The sequence below is a fragment of the Stegodyphus dumicola genome, chromosome 6 (genome assembly GCF_044657685.1).
Source record: "Stegodyphus dumicola isolate Sdum_Otavi_A_Nest chromosome 6, ASM4465768v1".
NCBI classification, from domain to species: Eukaryota; Metazoa; Arthropoda; class Arachnida; order Araneae; family Eresidae; genus Stegodyphus; species Stegodyphus dumicola.
In genome coordinates this window covers 219105236-219126207 of record NC_140773.1, presented here as the reverse complement: position 1 = coordinate 219126207, position 20972 = coordinate 219105236, and the positions used below count along the sequence as shown (strand labels likewise).

The following is a 20972-nucleotide window of genomic DNA, read 5'->3' as shown; positions in this document are numbered from 1 at the left end:
AGTAGCTCAAACCATTGCCAGCTTGGCGATATCTCGCCAAATTATCGAGATACCTATAAGGACTTCCCCTGTATGGTTACTTTCCGGCATTGCTTCTCTCTTTAAATATTTCGCTTTACACTACACAAAAAAAAGAAAAAAAAAAAAAAAATACAACAATTTCCACTAAAATCATGTTTTAATGTACAAAATTCGTGATATTAATATTGCAAACCCAAAATTTTCGGCGACTGAACAATATCAAAATTGCAAGTGCCATATTTTAAAAATAAACATCTCTATATGTAATTATGATACTATAACACGCCGAACAAGTATTAATTTAGTCAAACAACAAAAATCAGCGTTATATTTTCAAATTTTCAAAGAACTAGGTTTCGATGGTTTTACCGAACCATCATCCTCAGCTGCAAAAGCCCATTTGCGCTTCTGTAGCTGAGAATGATGGTTTGGTAAACGCATCGAAACTAGTCCTGTAAAAAATTTGAAAATATAACGCTGATTTTTGTTGCTTCCAAATTAATATCGATATGTAGTTGAACCAAAGCTAATTTTAGAGAGAAAATTATTTAAAAAAATTGAGTGTCATTTTCCTGTAGGTAAATTTCTTACATGAAATGCCAGAGAAACCTATAGAGCCTCCTTTTTAGTATTTTGATTTGAACTAAACTTAGAATTGCACATAAGGTTTATAAAGTCTCGTACGTTTTGGTAAAATAAACTCACGGGCCTTAGAAAGACTGACGCAGAGGAATTGCCCTTCTGTCTTTAACTGCAAGTAGAAAAAGTCAGAAGAAGAATGCAAGCAGCCGTTTGATTTGAGCATAAAGAATTTAACAGTCTATAAGGTATTTCTCCCAATTCCCTAGCGTGCCTTCGTGGTGTAACGGTAGCACGCTGGGCCAGTATTCCAGAGGTCCGCGGTTCGATTCCCGGCGAAGGAGGTTGCTAATTTTTCATCTTTTCTGCTTCCAAAAATCCTAATGACTCTACAAGTCAACCCCACTTGGGTTTACACAAGCAAACAATCCTGCCTTAACTTGAATAAAAAATGCTGATCTTCGAATTTAAATCTCAAAATTTTAAAACATTGTTAAAAAATCTGATGTGTACACCACATGACTTCATTGCACGGAATGTTAAATGATACCCATTTTTTGCTATATTTCATTTAAACTTATTACCTCGAATTTCATTAGAGATATATATCTCATTCATTTAATTCAGTTCTCACATCGCGGCAAGGCAAAAACACATAAAACCTCAAAACTGAAAAATATAGAAAAATTTAAACCACCAAATGCAGTTAAAATTATTTTTAAAAAATTACAATTAAAATTAGAGATTCTACGCAATTCGCAATACCGAGCAATTCGGCCAGCGGGCAAGAAGAAAGATTTTTCCGTGCACAAAACTTAAAAAGCCTACTTTTGGTTCCATTCTGCAAAAAGACACAGAAGGTGCAGAAACTGAATCCACTATTCCGCTAAGTTTCAAATGTAAACAAATATGGCTGCTATGCTAAAATATTTAGGCTTAGCCTCACTTAACAACTTTTAATTCTTGATAATTCTAGCGTGCAGATTAACTAAAGGCATAAAAACTTTAACCGCAAGAGAATAACAAATAATTCAATCATTGTTAAAGCAAAAAATGCACAATTTACCAACATATAACAATAAAAAAACTGAGCTCACGGAGGTAAGTAACAGAATGGATATATATATGTGTGTGTGTATCTGCATCTTTTAGTGCCGCTGATTGCAACCAAAAGCGGAGGTGTACAACTGCATACATACAACTACATAGATACATGCATACATACGTACGTACATACGTCACGAAAAATCTCTTCATTCTTGGAAAGATACAGTTATAATAAACTATATTATTTATAATTTATCAAACACATAAGAATAAAACTTTTGAGCTCATCGAGTAGGGTAACAGAATCGGTATGCGTATATTTATACAGTTTTAGTGCGACTGATTTCAACCAAAATGGGAAGTGCACAACTACATATTATAGCAGTCCTATATACAAACTTTCAACGTTCTAAGGCTACTCGTTTGTGAGTTATGCGAGGTACATACATGCATATATACGTATCTCACGAAAAAATCTGTTCTGAATTCATTTTGAATCCTTTTTGCGAGCCATTTTGGGAAAAAGAGTTCTTTATCCTGTCCTTACGTACAGATGTCACGCAAAAATATCGTTAAATTGCATTCGATAGTGGTCAAAATGGATATTTTCCTTGAAATATGATACTCGAAAATTTTTTAGATTAAAATACTTCGTACGAGGAAGTAAAAAAGTGCTAGAAATTTCTTATTTAGATCTGTGGTGAGCTCGAGCTAGAAATTAGGATTTATCCTAAAAACTAAGAAGTACTGAAACCCAACTCCGGTGGGGTCAGACTCAATTTAAGCTTTGATACTGTCTGAAAGACTTAACGTAACAGTTTTTAAGCAAATTACAGCACTATTAGCACTACAAAGAGGATAACATCTGAGTGTCCAAAAAATGTGAAGAAGAAAATCTGCAGAAGAAATAAAACAAACCGTGTTTAATTAAAAATAAATGATCTTTTGATATACAGTTCATCATGTCAGAAATCTCATTCTTCTGTTTTTATGGGAAAATGTGACTTCTAGATAATAAAAGGCAACAGTTCTGTCGCCAGAAGATATTTCTTATGTTATTTTATTGTCCAAATGATGCATAGTAATTTTTAAAAATGCAGCTTATAATTATTTCTTTCTGCGGGAAGTATAGTTAAATTAATTTTTTCTTTCGAATGATTAATCTTCTATTGTCTACATCCAAATTTTTTCCTTCTTTCTATGTATTTCACTTTCGCAGTTATTAGACCGAATATAGAAATATTATGTTTTTTTTTTTTTTTTTTTTTTTTTTTCCTTCTGGCTGATAGCATTTTCCTATGAAGCAATTTTCAAACAATTATGCTTTTTTATTTTTTTCGTTTTTAAGCAGAAGTGTCAGCTTGTTCTCCAGCCATTTTGACTTAATAGTATAAAAATGGGTTTCAGCAGCTTCGTTTGATGCGTGACTTTTTCTATGCTTGGAAGAACATAGAGGGAAAGTAAAATTTTTATATTTTTGATTATTGTTATTAATACAGTTGATCATTTGTCATATTCCACTCAAATTTTGCTAAGGATAGAGTCTGATAGCAAGAACTAATTTCAGGCAGGCCAGCAGATAGGTTTGATACGTTTTGACTTTTGCTTTCGATCTGAATATAAAAAAAATTTTCGAAAAAATAAATAAATAAATAAATAAAAATCCGAGAGCTTTCAGATTTTACATTGCGCCCAAAGGGGCCATTTTTTAACATTTGTGTGTTATATTTATTTATTAAAAATCATGTTCTTCGCACTTAAACCATCAAATTCACTTCAACAGTAATATCGCAAAATATTTAAAAACATCATAGCTTTAGAATTTCCGATACACACTCTCGTGCGCTGGAGATAAAAATTCTTTTTCGTACAATGCTGCCATTTCTCCCTTTGAAATCGTTGAGTTTCTTAATCAAAAACTCATAAATGCTTTACAAAATATGAAATAGATAATAAAACAAACTCCAAATTCTGGCTTTCAGATGCTCATATTCGAGTGGACGTTTTTTCCCGGGAAGGGAGATCGCAAACGGGATTTGAAAAGTGATACAGACATTCAAAATCATTCGGCGCAAAATGCCTTTAGACACTGTAATGCCTTTGCGTCGCTACGTTACCAATATCATACCAGTAAGAAATGTAAGGAAACCTCGCGCATAAAATATCCGTGCTTGAAGATGCACGCGATGTTAATGTTAATGGAACGCTTTGAATCGTTGAGTTTGATAATCAAAAATTCATTAAAGTTTTACAAAATATGGAACAGATAATAAAACAAATTCCAAATTACAAACGTGTGTTTCCAGATGCCCCTATTAGAGTGGAGAACTACGTTATTCAAAATCTGATTTCTGTAGGTACCGTTGTGTTTTCGCAATGCGAGAAACATACATACATTCATGCAGGTTCTTCATTATTTAATTTTTTTTTTTTTTTTTTTTTTTGTAACATGAAAAATCTAAAGTAAAGCTATGCCGGAAAAGTAAAAACACAGGGGCAAGTGCATTTATCATTGAGTAGACGGGTATCTCGGTAATTTGGCGAGATATCGCCAAACTAACAATGGTTTTGGCGACTTACTTTAATGCTAAATTTGGCGAGAAATCGCCAAAAGTCGCCGTATTCGGTGGCTATTTGGCTATATTTGTGTCCGGTCCTTGTATCACCGTAATATGTATTGAAATTGACTAAATGTAACCGTAATTCCACCCTCGTATTGCCTCCAAGTAATTTCGAGAAGCAGAAAGTACTAGAAATATCTCGGCGGGCGGTTGAAAATTATATGAGGCTGAAGAGAGGGAATGTGCTCGCATGTTGCAGATTTGGCTTCTCCGCACGAAGTGAATTCCACAATTGGATCACTCAACCCAGAAAAGCTGCCGGTAAAGATGATGTCTAATCAACCTTTCCTGAACTGTCTTCCATGAAGACAAGATGTATGGAAGCATCTCTTCTAGGGCCAGCAGTCCTCAAGTACCTACAATAATCATTTTTACTTCCTTGTACGAAGTAAAGGAAGTATTGTAATCACGAAAAATTCCGGGTACCATAGTTCAACGAAAATATCTATTTTGACCGCTATCAAATGCAATTTAACAATGTTTTTGCGTGACATCTATACGAAAGGGCACAATAAAGGAAACGTTTTCTCCAAATGAATTATAAAAATGATTTAAAATGGATTCACAAAAGCTTTTTTCGTGGCGTTTGTACGTACGTATGTATATATCTTGCGTAACTCAAAAACGACTGGCTTCAGAACGTTGAAATTTTGTATATAGGACTGTTATAACATGTAGTTGAGTACCTCCATTTTTGGTTGCAAACGGCCGCACCAAAAGTGCATAAATATATATATATATATTCTCACTCTGCTACTTGACTCGTGAGCTCATTTTTTTCCATTCTTATATGTTGGTAAATTGTGCATTTTGTCCTTCAAAAATGGCTTATGTTGTTCTTATCTTCCGATTAAAGTTTTTATGCCTTTAGTTAATCTGCATCAATAGTTGTAGAATTATGAATAATTTAAAGTTGTTTAAGTGTGGCTAAGCCTAATTTTTTTTACCCTAGCAGCCATATGTTTTTACATTTGAAATTTAGCGAAATAGTGGATTAAGTCTTTCTGCACATTCAGCGTATTTTTGCCGAGTGGGACCACAACAAAACTTTTAGTTTTGTGCACCAGAAAATCTGCCTTCTTGCCTACTAGCCGAATTGTTTGAATTTTCTTAGAAACTTTAATTTGAATCATTTTTTAATTGTTTTAACTGTATTTGGTGTTTCATATTTTTCTATGTCAAATTTTGATGAAAATATTTTGATATTTTATGTATTTTTTCTTTCCCGCAAGGTGAGAATTGAATTAATTGAATGATAAATATATCTCTAATGAAATTCGAGAAAATAAGTTTAAATGAAATGCAGGAAGTAATGCGTATAATTTAATATTCCGTCCATGGAAGTTGTGTGATGTACATATCAGCTTTTTTTATTTCTCTGTCCAAAATGAAATCTCAAGTTAAATTTTATAAAAAAAAAGAAGTGTTGTCGTAAAGGAATCATGATCTACCTGTACTAACCCCTTTAAAATTTTGTAGAACTCTGCACTGTGTTTAGTTCTGAACTGGTATTTTATTACCATTTTGCATCTATAGTGTTAATTTCTTGGATGTTGATGTGATATTTGTTCTTTAAAAATCATGAACACATTAAACAAAGTGAACTATAATAACTACATGTGCAGATACGGAATCGTATATGATCATATGTGATCTTCATCAAAGCTTAAATCATTATTTATTAGATATTACAGACGTAAACAATAACAGGCAACTTCAGTGTCAGTAAACTTAACATTTGTTTGGCTTTAATCAAGCGATATATCCCGCATCTGCCTTTCCAGAGCTTCCTTGAGAGGATCTTGTACGGCCCAGCCGATAGCCCTTTGGAAAATTCCGGATATAAGAGTTCCCATTTCACCCAAAAGCCATGGTAAGAAACCGCCTGTCATTTCTATTCTGGCTTTCTTGAATTTTTTGATTTCGAAGCGTGTAAGGCGGGGATGAGTCTCTTCGCCCTCCTGCCTCTCGATGACGATCTCGACATCGGCTTCGAAATCATCCGAGATGAAAACAATGTAACCTTCCTTGGCATCATTGTTTTTACGTTCCTTTTTCCAAGTATAACGGCCCTAAAGACAAGAAATTTTCAAGCGTCAATTATTATTATTGTTATTCACATCCATTATAAGATTCTGAAAATAATAAGCTAATAAATAATATAAAGACCTGTTTTTGAAAACATTAGATTCAAGTAAAAAAGAAAAAAGTTTGAACTTTTCTAGATTTTACATTACGCAGAAAGGGCATTTTTTTAACGTTTTGTGTGTTATCTTTATCTACTAAATATCATGTTCTTCGCACTTAAGACATAAAACTCAACAGAGATATCACAAAATAATTTTTAAAAAAAGCATATCTTTAGAATTTTCGATGCATAGTCTCGCGCGCTGGAGATAGAAATGTTTTGTTTTCTTCGTATAGTGCTGCCATTGTTCGTTTTGAAATTGTTCAGTTTGTTAATCAAAAATTCGTTAAAGTTTTGCAAAGTATGAAATAGATAATAAAACAAAATTATAAACTTGGGCTTTCAGATGCCCATATCCGGGTGGAGACGCGGTTATTCAGAACTGGATGGCTCTAGGTATCGTTGTTTTATCACAATGCGAGAAGCATACATGCATTTATGTAGATTCTTCGTTACTTAATTTCCTTAAATATAAATACAAGGTTCTAAGGTATAAAGGATACTCTAAATAATAAATCGGAAGCTGTACTTCACTGCAGCTTGTGGGAGCTGTACTTTAGTACTTTATACCTGTACCTTAGTACTTAGTACGGGAGCTAAACTTTAGCAGTTTAGTACAGCTTAGTTTAGTGAAGCTGTCTTCACCGTTTTTTAGTGCTTTGCCGTGAAGCTGTTGTCACTGTTTAGTGCATTGCCGTGAATCTGTCTTCACCGTTAATTTAGTGCTTTGCCGTGAAGCTGTCTTCACCGTTGTAGCCTGAAGGCTGTGCTGCTGATTGTTTCAACGTGTTTATCGCTGTTTTTCGATAACTGTAAACATGCCTTTAGGACTTCCCTGTGTCATACTGGCGTAACAACTATATTATAATTGTGTAATAATTGTGTTTTCATTCTTCATCAAGTGTTGTTATCATTCACTCCAAATCCACGAATCCGTAGAACACAACAATATGTATACCTCTTTTAAAAAAATTAAGATTTCAAGATCGTAAGGGGTAATGAGAAACTTTGAAACTGGAAATAAAATATATTAAGGATCAATATATAAGGTATACATTGATATCCCACTTTGGAGTGGGATATATTGTAATATCCCACTTTCCTAGCGTGCCTTCATGGTGTAGTGGTCTGTACGCTGGGCCGGTATCCATAGGTCCGTGGTTCGATTCCCGGCGAAGGCGTTGCTAATTTTTCAAACTCTCTTTCTTCTAAAAAATACCTAATGTCTCTACAAATATTTAAGTATTTTTAACAGCCAGTATGACACAGAGTTGTCTGCTAATGAATGCAGGAAGATATTTGAATAAATTGTAGGAAAGATGGAATAGAGGATAAGAGAGTATTTTTTGTACCTTTAGTTCCTCCACAGTTAATTTTCCACTTATCGTGACCGTCGAGTTTTCGCATGTTACTTTACTCGGTCCTGATCTTTCGAGTGTAGACATTCCCCAAAGAACGCCCTCGTGCAGTTCCACTATTGTCGATCGTGGTGGTAATCGCATTGGATCTGGAAGTTCCTTTCTGGCCCTCTCCAACACCTTATCTAAATAGGCGTCGACGTCTTTATCCAGACAATTAGTGTCTATTTCTTTGTCATCTGAATCATTGAACAATGAACTGAAGACTCTGCATTCCCCTGTGATGAAAACTGGTATTAAGTGCAATTATTTCAGACAAAATTTCAAAGCTGAAAATTTCTTCTTAAACATTTAAAATTTCATTCTATTCAATGAATTTTTATTAATTAATCAATGAATTCTAATTTTAATTCGATTAAAAATTCAATTTTTTATTAATTAATTTAATAATGAATTATTTTGAAGATGAATAAAACAGATTATGGAAACAATCTGAAGCGTGGATTATTAACTTTTCCTTCATTTTAGTTGAAATTTCTCTTAAACATTCAGTCCCGTCGTTTCATTCTTGATATCCACTTAACAAATTAATGTAAGTTTTAGCAAAGGAAATTTAAATTACATAGAAACGTTTCAGTGATAACAGTAATTAATTGATATTTACTAACGTGATTACAGTAAACATCTTTTCTATGAAATGTAGTAGTTACAAAACTAAATAAATGAATAAATAAATAGAAAGATAATCTTTAACACAACTTTAAAATTAGAAATCTTATAATGATAAAATTCTAGGATAGTGTAAAGTTTTATTAAAATATAATAAACACACTTTTAAATACATTGCATAGTCTAAATAATTATTATTTTTGTCATTATTTTTATTATTATTAACTAGCCGCTAAATAAATTAACAAACTTCCTGTCGTAACTCTTGAAAATTCAAATGGTATAAAGGAAGTTAAGTACTTTGTTTCCTAAACAAATCATGCAAAACTTTTTATATAATTAAAATAATATGTAATTAAAACATATATAAAAAATACAATGAAATAAGCAATAAATCTTATATATTCAAGAGAAAACAGTCAGCAGTCCAGTATCCAAAGCAATGAATGAAAAACTGTTGCCAAAACCACATTTCTAAAAGAAAGAAACTATCATCAGAAAGCAATAACCAATCAAAATTATTCTTTATGAATGACATAATTCGAAATATACAAACCTCTTTGCCATTAGCTAAGAAAGAGCGAGTAAAATTAAGGAAATTCTTTCTGTTGTGCCTCGCGGGGCACATGCGCGTCAGAATAAGAAGATTGCGATTTACGCGTTGCGTGTTCAAAAATCAAAAGAAAATAAGTAGCATGAAATAAGCAATATCCCTTAATACAGATATTAATTATCCTAATAAATAAATTAACCAACTTCCCGTTGCAAAAAAATCATACTAACCCTTTCAATATCTTAAAAACAGGGAAATACGCAATAAATATTTCATCTCATATTTTCAAAAGTTAGCAGTCCAGTATACAAAGCACTGAATGAAAAACTGTTGCCAAAACTACATTTCTAAAGGAAGGAAACTATTCCAAGTAATGCGATTTCATCAAAAAAGATCAAATTAAAAAAAATCTGATTCAAATTTTGAAAAAAATCGCTTTGAGGTGCACTGGCTCTTGTCTAGATGCACCTATGTACTAAATTTCGTAGCCCTGGGTCTATTAGCTTACGCGCAGAACGAACGAAAGACACACACGGGAACTCTTCCTTTTATTATATGTAGAGATAGAGATTATTTAAGAGGAAAGAAATTCCACTATGTCCTGGCAGCGTTATAAAGATTTTTGCCTTTATAACGAAATCTCTGACAACTTTTCTCCAATTAAATTTGCTGTTTGTGTTAATATAGCCTTCTAACAATAAATGTGTGAGATTCCACCTTTTTATCTAACAACTAAATGTGCAGGAACCTAGTGAACATCTAAGTGAATAATCGCTTAAGTTCAGCAACTCGTAAGACTCGAGAAGGGTTAATTACCCGTTATTGCTCAAAATAAGAATGAACAGTTGGCCCCTTTCTCATGGCGTACAGGAAAGCCTCCATGTGGACTTGAACTCAAAATAGTAATAAATAAGAACTTAACTAATGCTTAACTAAAGAGATATAGCCAAAACTATCCAAATTCTAAGTAGTTGCTTAGGAGAGACAGGAAAGGAGCTCTAACTTAAAATAACTAAATAATGTTAAAAACTTAGGATAAACCTTGTAAGGTTTTACATTTGTAAACGTACCAAGAATGAATAGCAATTTTAATTACAAAATTATACATACATCACTCAAGGAGTTTGGGTACCTTTTGAATGCTATTTTTTTATTTAAGAACTTTTATCTACTTTTAATGAATATTATTAAATGGTTTTGTAAGACAATATAATTTTAAGCTGAAAAAAACTTTTGCCAGTAATTTTGTTTAATTTAAGTTTTTTGAAGAAAAATTTAACAATTAAAATGCCTTTCTTCGCCTACAATTTTCAATGTTTTATCTCGAAATTTTTTATTGTATTTATTAGAGTGTTCTTAATAACATTAATGATTAATTTTGCAATTCGTAAATTAGTTTCTGAGAAAAAAAGTAAAACCATATTTTTATGTAAAAACTTAAAAAGAAAATATGATCTCAACCACATTTTAACTTCCGATATTTTTTCTTCTCAGAATTTTGAGAAACCCGTCCTTCTTTCAATTAAGCGCGTAATTTTTAAACAAGCGGAAAAAATATTAAATAATTTAGTCCATATCTGTACAAGTGTTAGGATTTTAAGTAAAATGTTTATTAAAAGAAATGCAAACTCAGAACAGTTTAAAGATTGTAAACTGTCTAAATGGTCATTAAATCATCTAAAATTTCTTAAAAGTTTTATTAGTGAATTTCAATACATATATATATGAAATAAAACATAGTACTATCCAATTGGTTAATAAAAACATAAATTACGAGCTTTTATTTAAAACCTTATCTGTCCAAAAATATCGAGCACAAATCATAAAATACAAGTAGATTTTTTTTACCTGTTTTTAGTTTTGTGAAACACGTTCGAAACTATATGAATTAATTATAAGATATATTCGAAAACATTTATAATCGATATTAATAGTATTCATTTGTCGTTTTAATCTTTTTTTCAAAAAGCAAAATTTGAAATTTGAACAGACATAAAATATTTTACTAAAAATGCTCAGCAGTATATATTATTTCTTCTCTTCATTTAGCCATTTGTTCTCATATATAAATTGCGTTTTAAATTAATTTAGGTGTATTTTAATTAATTAAAGAGTTTAATGTTTCTTCCAGCACGAACTTAATTACTTTCACTACGCCACCTCTTTTCGTGTATTGTCTCAGATAATTTCCATTTTTGAAGCATCAGAGCAAAATTGACTGATAATAGTACAAATAGATATATTTGCTGAGCTGAATATATATATATATATATATATAAACCTGTCAGTTTAAAAGTAAAAAATTAGTTTTTTTCCAACTTCTTAGTATTTAAATAAATCAGTTTATACATAAATACAGAGTTTACTGATAATTGCAGTCTTACTTAATTACATTCCTCTTCTTTCACATTGATTTTTAATAAGTTTCTGAAACAATTAAGAAGTAAAAGAAATAATCATTGACGGGGTGTGGCATTTAAAGGGCTGTCGAAATTTTTAAAACCCTTTATATACCATTTATTTATCGTCAGAATGTTTTTCAAAATTTCTGTTCGGTGTAGTAAGGGTATTAAGGTTATTATTTTAGCATAACATCGGTAATTTCATCTATTTTGGGGTACGGAGTCCCCTTAATACTATAATACTGTAGCGTTTTATTAGAATACAGACTATGAAAATATAGAAAAGAAATTAAATACCTGATACGAGAACTGCAGCGATTATCGGCAAAACACAGAGTAGTCTCATGATAAACACCAAGTAAAAGTCCTAGCTGAAAAAAAAATTCACATAAATAGAAGCGTTTTTATTAATGTAGCTGTCGTCTAGTAATCTATGGCATTTTAACTTACCCAATACCCCTTTATTTTTTATGTATCTAAAAACATGTGGGCGCTCAACTGTTCATGCAAAGTCCACTGATGCGTCAGGATTGTTCTTATTGCTGATTAAAGGGAAACTCTGACGTTTTATCAGCCGCAAATGACGCATTGCGGATGTTTAAGTTCATCCAACAAATCGCGATAATAACATTGAACAAAAAAAAAAAAAAAAAAAAAAAAAAAAAAAAAAGAAAAAAGAAAAATATTTAAGTTGTATTCTGTATGTTCAAGGAATGCTGAACATCATGAACTGCTAAGAATTACAATATATCAATAAAATGCATATATTTGTGAAAGCAAAATTTAGAAGTACTGATGAGAAAACATTGAAACGTGGGAAACGCAGAAATACCGGTGACGTAGATGATTGATTCTTAGAACGTGGAATTCGCAATCACACAGAAACATGGCATTCGAAGCGATTTTAATTCCATTTTTATTTAAATTCCCATTTGTAGCCACATTTCACTTGGCACTCTAGTCATGCCTATTTTCAGAACATTTACATTTTTGAATACTATTACGATAGGAAGAGAGCACAGCGGAGGCTATGCAGCACAGAGGGTGAAGCTAAAAGTACCCATTTATCCAATATGGCAGTCTGTTAAAAGAAAGGTTTTGGTTTACGTTAGAAACGTTTCAGTTCTCAGAGTTTAGGTTCCCAATTAACTACATCATCAGCAAGCTTTGTGGCATAGATTTGTCTAGAAATGGAGCAGTCCAAAAATATTATTATTTTTTTAGAATAAAGAGGAAATAGCCAAAATTAAAAACGAGTAGTTAAAAGGCTATTACTTAATTGAATTATAAAGCTTATTTATATATTTTGTATGTTACATATCCCCCCTTCAAATAGAAAAAGGTTTGGCGACAGAAACGGCGCCTTTTTAGAAGAAAGCATTAAAGCAGTAACGAAACAAAGAAAATACAATTTTGAAAAAGTAATCATAAAATTTTAATCTATATGTTTTAACATAAAAAAAAAATCTTGTAACCATCATTTTTAATAATAAATGCAAACTGAAAATGCTACTGAAATTTTGAAAGTCTGCAAGTTAGTTTTTCGGTAAACATATTGCAAAAAGGGTCCTAATGATTTCAAAAATAACCGTAAACGTTCACAGTTCTTAGAATACTTGCTTGAATATCATAATCATAACATTTTGCAGTCGTGGCCAAGTGGTTAAGGCAATGGACCAGAAATTCATTGGGGTTTCCTCGCACAGGTTTGACTCCTATCGACTAAATATATTTTAAAAAAAATATGTAAATCAGCTTTATAATTTAATTTAGTAATAGCCTTTCAACTCATCGTTCAGTTATTTCCTCTTTATTCCAAAAAAAAAATAATAATAACACTTCTGGACTGCTCCATTTATCTATTCCACAAAGCTTGCGTAACGTTTATGACGTAGATAATTGGGAACCTAAACTCTGGGAGCTGAAACCTTCCTAACACAAATCAAAACCTTTACCCTAACAGACGGCCATATTGGATAAATGCGTACTTTTAACTTCCCCTTCTGTGCTGCTTAGACGCCGCTGTGCTCTCTTCCTATCAAAATACAGTTCGAAAATGTAAATGTTCTGAAAATAGGCATGATTAGATGGTATTACAGGCAAAGGCGCAGGTGGCACAGGCACAGGAATAGTCACAAGTTAATTGTCAATTTAAAATAAAAGTGGAATTTAATCCGCCCCGACTTCTTCCTCTTCAGTATGGATCAATCCTCTATGTCTTCTGTTCTTTCATCAGTGCTTCTAAATTTTGCTTTCAGCACACATACATACACACACACACATATATATATTATGAAAATATGATTTGAAGGAAAAACTAAATGAAAACCCTTGTCCTCTAACTCCTTATAAGTTTTGTCATCTAAAACGTGCAGGGTTAATTTTGAATGCGAAGCTGTTTTACACTCTCTTTATTCAATAAACTCTTTATTCAATGCGCTTCTTTCTGTGTTGATAGGCTACAATTACTTTTGTAGCCACTTGCAATGTTGATTGATTTGCCTCCAGTCTACTGACAATTCTCCATCTCATTCCGTCATATATACGTTAGCTGTTACACATTTTACCTGACAACTTATAAAATATGCCCACATGGCGAATGCCGTGAAGGAATACGAGCAGACAGATCGCCGAAAACTCGTCGTGCGCAAGATCATAGCTACGCAGACACGCACGTGTGCGCATAGTACGTGTGTACGCTTACGTATTCTTCGAGTCTGAATATTTGCACAATTCTTCGTTTGTATAATTAGTACCTTTAGTTCGGCAATTTTCATAAAAATAGGCATAATTTGCAAATTCTTTAAATTTGGTATACAAATGTAGAAAACTGTAAATCTATAACCATTCAGACTTTAAACTGATTTATCACAATAATTTTCCTCACTTCTAGATCATTTCTCCAATCCTAATATGTACTAAAAATCTTTTACATACAGGACACCTAGATAGTATAGTTGTTAAGGAAGCCTCCTTCAGCACCGTAAGGTCCTGAGTTAAAAACGCCGGAGGAGGTAGTTATGCTTGTAAATGTATAGTGTTCTTCCGGCATGGGCGCACTTTAAATATATAGCGAGCCGAAAGTTCTGTCGTGTGGTGTGGTGGTATTTGAGAGGAGTTCATCTTTAAGGTCTAAACTGCCTGATCGAAATTTTTCAAACCAGTTTTATCACTGGCATTCTGTCAATACATCTTCCCCGTACACATCGGATAATTTGTTTATTGCTTGAACAGCATTTTTACCTTTTCGATTGTAAAAAGTAAAATATGCCGAAAATGCTGCTTTTCAGTTGCCATATTTCAAAGGGCACCAACCAAAAACTACTGCGTAGACTCAATGTAACTTTTTCACAAACAAGTCTTGCTATATTAGCTTTCAAATTATATGTATAATGATTATGCAGCTTAAGTGTCAAGTTGATTGTGAAAAACTACAACTAACCTCTCTGTTGGGAAAAAACGAAATTACTTTCCAAACAACCCAATTCCACCGAAAGAGATATTCAGAATAATAGATCGCATGACATTGGACAATGTCCGTCTCATGGAATCATACTTTTTTTTTCATAATATTACAGTATTTCTGTTAATGTCATCATTTAATAAACAGACTGTCGATTCTTACGATATTTTAAACTTTTTTCACTAATTATATGTTCATGTGGAATAAAAAATTATGTTACGTAATAAAGAAATTTTTTATCTCATGTTACGTCATAGGTGAAATATAATTTCTTACTTTATCTGTATATTTAAGCCTTCATTCACAGTTTGCAGTTCTGATGCATCACCTTTTCTCTATCACGATCCGAATTTTTTTTTAAAAAAAAGAACTTTTCTTTTGGTTCTTAAACTTGAAATAATATCTCGGATATTGCATTTGCTGCAGAAATGGGTTAATTCTTATCTATAAATTTCTACATTTTGTTTTGTGTTTTTTTCCTCAGTTACTCAACTATTGAAATAAACTAAAACAGCATAACACCATTATTCTCAAAACTGTTCATTCATTTTTGATGCCCAACCTAAAGCCTGTCTGCTTGAAACAGTGTACTGTTGTAATTGAAACATCATTCCAGCGTTAGGTTTAAAGATGGAAACAGACGTGTTCACTCTTTATTTTCTTTTTTCCTTTTCTTAAACAAAATTGTCCTGTATTTGGACCTGTATGCATGTTTATAACCCCCCCCCCTCTCGAAAGTCGCCGCTGGTAAAACCTGTAAAACAACTGGCTAGGATACGTACTTAGGCAATCTCGGCCACGGGGGTATAAAATCAGACTCCACAAGACTAGAATCTCCGCTTATTCGCGGGTAGGTTCGGATTCGGCAGGAACCATATGTTTATCCTGAGGTTGTGGTGGAGCTATATGATTTGATCTTTACGGCTGTCTGGGGGAAAACCCCCATCAATCGACTGGGGTAGTCTGACGGGCCTTGAAGATTGCTTGAGGTGGCCAGCGGGCTCTTGGAGCCTCAATACTGTATTGTGCTTATCCTTCCTCGCTCTTGATTCCTTCTCTTGATTAGTTCACGCCATCCACGGGTTGAACCCAGATGCAAAGCGCACATGTATTTTTCTCCCCTGATATTAATCTCATCTGGAGAATTCTATCTGCGGATTTCAACACAGGTCAGGCCCAATTCGGGACTCAATCCTGAACTTGAAAGAGCATGACCTTTTCCCTACTGCGTGCCATTACACTCACTGAAGTACCGTACCTAATATCTGCATGCTATTATAAGCCCATGATCCTTCGAAAAGGGCCATCTCCGAGAACTGATTCTGTGCAGCTTCAGTTAATTAGCTCCATTTAGTATTTGTTAGTTTTATATATTTTCTATTTTTAGTTAAAGCCGAATTGGAGGCCTCCGAGAGGCGTCATCTGTTAATTTATTTTGAGTTGGAATAAACCGGAGTTCTTACTTACACTGCAAGAGCTCGGCGAATAGTTCCTCAATATTCTAGCTCGAAAAGAACTCTATTTTAGCTAGGGTATTACAATGTAACTAAATATAAAAAATTACTAACGTCATCCAGGACCATTTCACTTTCACCTTAATACTGACATATTTAACCCTTAGGAAATCTAAGCCTTCGCTAACCTGTATAATTAAAATACTGAAAAACACAAATTCCTTTCGAGATTCACAGCAGTTTCCACCCCTTCCCGTCCAAAAAGGTGTGAAAAGGACACGCAAAGAGGTATAAAGAATTCAAATGGCTTCCTTTCTACTTCCTAATAAAAAAGCTTCCATTAGCCTTTTAGGACAAGCTGTCTGCAATAAACCGATACAATTCATTTGGGTTAACTGCACTCGCTATTGCATACCTTAGCGGGAGGGAAGAAAACAATATCCAGATCTCGGCCGTTTCGGGAGGTTGTGGTTGTTTGAATGAAAGGCCGCCTAGGAAGTTTTTGGCCTACAAAGGGTTAAGCATCTTGGGTAGCTTGCCTACCGGCTGAGAGGGGAGGTCATTAAACGGTGAAAGCTCGGTCCCAAGCTCAGTTCCAGAAGACGTCTCATGACAGACAGTTTTCGTGATTTCTCCATGTATAATGGAAATATAAGGTCGTTTTTCTCAAAAAGCTATCTACAAAGATGTCTGTACCTTTAGCCAGATAGCTTTGTCATAATCCAAGCCAACGAAACGTCTTGGTGAAAATGAATTGTCTGTTACTAGCAGCGTTTTCTTTTTTCACTTAAAGTAGTGACAGATCTCAGCACTTTTACCCTCTATTCTAAGCTTCCATTACCCTACGTATTTTAAATTTTGAAAAATAATGATTTAGTGCTTATTGAATGATGATAAAGATACGTGTCATCAATGTTATAAACAGTCATGAAATCATAATTTCTATTAAAAATGTAGTTAGGGTAATCTATTTAGCATAGTTTCACAGACAGAAAATGAACTAAGTAGTTCAAGCATATTAAGAACCATTTACGGCTCCAAAAATGTATAAAAAGCTGCTTTCCAAGAAAAAGCAGTTTTCTGTTGGTGAAATATTTCTTCATTTATATAGTACATGGGAATATTTTAGGCTGATACAGAAATTCAAATCTTTTCGATGGCAGTGAATATATGTAATTGATTATCTCCATCAGGTCAAAGAATGCCTGTCGTAGAGAAGTTTTTATAGTAGTATATCAATACCAATATTTGTTTATATTATCAGCTATTCTAATAATTTTTAGAGAGGTTTATCTACGAAAGGTAGTCTGCAAGAGAGGTCTTCCTGTATTTTGAAAATAAATTTCTCAAATATTAAATAATAAATTATGATAATTTATTATTAATATTTATAATAAATTAAGACAATTTCAAATATGAAATAATACAGGGGCTATTCGCACATGTTTAGACGAACTTTGCTTTGATATAAAAAATCGTATGCTTGGAATTCTTTTTTTAACTGAAGCTATATTTTTGAAAGTTTGACAGTTTTGTGTTCATGCAAAGTGGTGCTTTTAAAGAAGCAATCGATAGAAGGCTGTATTTGTGCTCGTTCCAAAGAAAATTATTCATATCTAGTTCATAAAAAACGCTGTGAAAGGCATGGCTTTACGAAATTTAAAGCTACGATACGTAATATTGTCAACAACAAAGGAAAATAAACGTTAAAATTTGGGTTCATGTGTAAAGTCGTTTCCAAAGAAAAAACAGAATGTTTCGAATGTTCTAGAGGTAAGATCTTTCATATTAAAAAAATACGCCAAGTCCAAAGACAGTTGCAAAATCCTTAAAATGCTCAGTTTCAATTGTAAACAAAGTTGTTAATGCCTATCTGAATCATTAACCATTAATCATTAAAAGGCGGGGAAAAAAACATAAGGTGAATAGTCTTTTTGCACGATATTATCTCCAAACGCAGAACGCGCTGCAGAATATGTGAAACATGTATCAAAAATGGAAAAATCGATCAGAAATGGAAAAATGCTGTCACAATAGATGGTCTAGGGTGTATTTAAATGACCATTTTTTCCATTTTAAATGACCAAAGAGATCCATTTTTTATCATCAAAGACACGACAGAAATCTTAAAGCATGATTTAAAGCATCTAAAGAAAGTTTCTGAAAAGGATTTATGATTGTTACTTTTTTTTTCATATAACGGCAAATTAAATATAAAGAGAGTGGAGGAATATATTAAGATCAACTCTCCACATATTATGGGGAGCATATTTTATACCCAATTTTCCAATATGAAATACCTTCCTTTTATACACAGAGCCATCAATCAATAGAACTGCATCAACAGAATGCAAACAGCCGCATGTCAAAATCCACCGTTTATTTCCTGGGCAAAAAAATGGAATCAAAGCCATACCCTTCACTCATATCCCTATTAAATCTCCTGAGAGTTTTCCGCTTTAGTCAGTCCCCTTGACTTGGACTTTTGAAACTTGGACTTTTGAAAGCAACTTGGACTTTTGAAAGCTGGTCAAAAGGAATGGGATGAAATATCTCCTCCGACGGTACAAGAGGCTTTATTTTATTGCCTTGGAAATTACTGATTAGAAAAATGGGAAAGAATAAGGATTATAAAACAGAACATTTAAAACACACAAACTGTAGGTAAAATATTTCTGTAAATACAATGAAAATCGTCTAAAAATGTCCGAACAACCACTGTACGATAAAAAAAAATTTTTTCAATTATAATAAATACAACCGAATAATCAAAGAAATAGCTAAATTATTTGGACTAGCTAATTGCTAGAGGTAGCTAATAATTAGATAAACAAGGAAATTATTTTACAATACATGCTTGTTTATAAATAACTATACAAACTTATCAGTTTTTAAAGCATTTAACTGTACAGAATAAACAAATTTTATGAAAAAAAAGTTTAAATAAAATTAAGAAATCATTGAATTATTTTCTTACGAACTAAAACCAGAAGATCTTCCTTCAGTTAATCCTGGAAAGTTCTTCGTTGAGGTCTGTGAGAACCAACAACGTCTTGATGGCGTTATCCTTAATTTTAAAAGCGGTAAAAAAAAGAACACCTGTTGGATGATACCAATAATCTTTGATAATGAAACTGAACTTTGCCCTAAAAAGTCTTTTGCGTTATTTAAGAAATAAATCAATCATAATTCCTTATCAGAATTATATTGAAATTTGAGTTTCGAGAAGATTTTATTTTTAGAGTTAGTAATTCTTGCTATAAATATAGTCACATTTAATGAACTCGAGTGTCATGCTTAAATGATGACTGAGATAATGCATGTTTGTTGAAAGATTAAGTCATCGTATATCAAGAGACGCATTTTTAAGTGGTTCAGTCACTCTCGAGCGTCTTCAATGCTTGAAAAAGATAAAATAAGTAAACGCCGGACATAATATATATATATATATATATATATATATATATATGGATTTCATTTAAATCTGTGTTTAATTCAGAGTGGAAATGTAAAGTAGAAATATATCTTATACAGTAGAAATATATCCTATACTTAAATATATCTTAGAAATATATCTTATGTTATTCTATAGAATGACAATGTACCATTATTTAATATTTACAATATACAGAATATTACATATGCACTAGTTATAAAGTTCAGTACTATTTAGAATGTTGTATATGTGATACTGGCAATGTATGAAACGGCAGCATTCTATAGAATAAATCTAGCATTCTATAGAACAGATCTAGGCATTTTATAGAGTGCCTGGCGTCTTTAGCCAAATTGTGAAACATGATAATTATTACATACTTTACCTAGGAAATATGTAGAATACCTAGGCATTCTATAGAATGACAAATGTTCTTTAGGCAAAGTATGGAAAAAGTCATCATAAGGCTATTATTTAAAAGATGTTCATTCCTCAAAAACACAAATATTTTGAACAAACAACGAAAGACTACCATTAAGAAACTTCCAAATGAGATGATCTTGGTAAACCTATCAGGTTCAATGTTTCTTCTAACCTTCTTCGGAAACATACAATGACCTGACTAGAACAGAGAGCTTACTAAAGCTATGTTCACTAATTGTAGTAAGTAGACAGGATACAGACGAAGGGTATACAAAACCCTTTATTTTTTTTCTTTATATACAATGACTTCCGTACTTCGGAATACAATGACCCTCCACTCGGGGTCTAACTTAAAAGATATCAAAATAAAACTAAACTCTAATTTAACTTTAGAATAAGATTGGCCTTATAATAACAGAAAGCGTATGTAGCACAGAGACTGTGAACACTACAATACGTTTAATTTATCAAGAGGATTAAAACCTCTGGCCTGGAAGGCAAAGTAGCAACTGCGTAACTTCTAAGGTAAGCGGCCTGCTTCGAACTCACGGCTTCCTCTCTTTTGCTTGGCAAAAAGGCCACACTTAAATACTTGGCGTTCGCCAGACAACTTTGCATAAACTCCTTCACGCTTATAATTCTGGCCGGAAGTAGAAAATAAGAAGTGATAGTAAAGATTTAAAATAAAATAAACGTTAGTAAAACTTAAGATCCTTACATACTTCCCGCCAGAGTTAATTAGTTTGAAACTGAGGTCT

The 20972-nt window shown here is 32.7% G+C and overlaps 1 protein-coding gene across 3 annotated transcripts; it reads right to left on the bottom strand.

Moving 5' to 3' along the window:
• Positions 1-5929: 5929 nt before the first annotated feature.
• On the bottom strand, positions 5930-19416 carry LOC118189652 (uncharacterized). Of its 3 annotated transcripts, none has more exons than XM_035360314.2 (4): positions 19333-19416; positions 11736-11809; positions 7809-8092; positions 5930-6340 (listed from the first exon to the last, which is right to left on the bottom strand). In XM_035360314.2, the coding sequence occupies exons 2-4, from the start codon at positions 11782-11784 to the stop codon at positions 6017-6019; spliced, it is 657 nt and encodes a 218-aa protein (XP_035216205.1). In that variant the 5' UTR covers positions 11785-11809; positions 19333-19416; the 3' UTR covers positions 5930-6016. The 3 variants fall into 3 exon arrangements, with proteins under 3 accessions (XP_035216205.1, XP_035216203.1, XP_035216206.1); XM_035360312.2 differs by having other exon boundaries at positions 7809-8104; positions 19333-19406; XM_035360315.2 differs by lacking the exon at positions 19333-19416 and adding an exon at positions 11889-11907.
• Positions 19417-20972: the final 1556 nt, after the last annotated feature.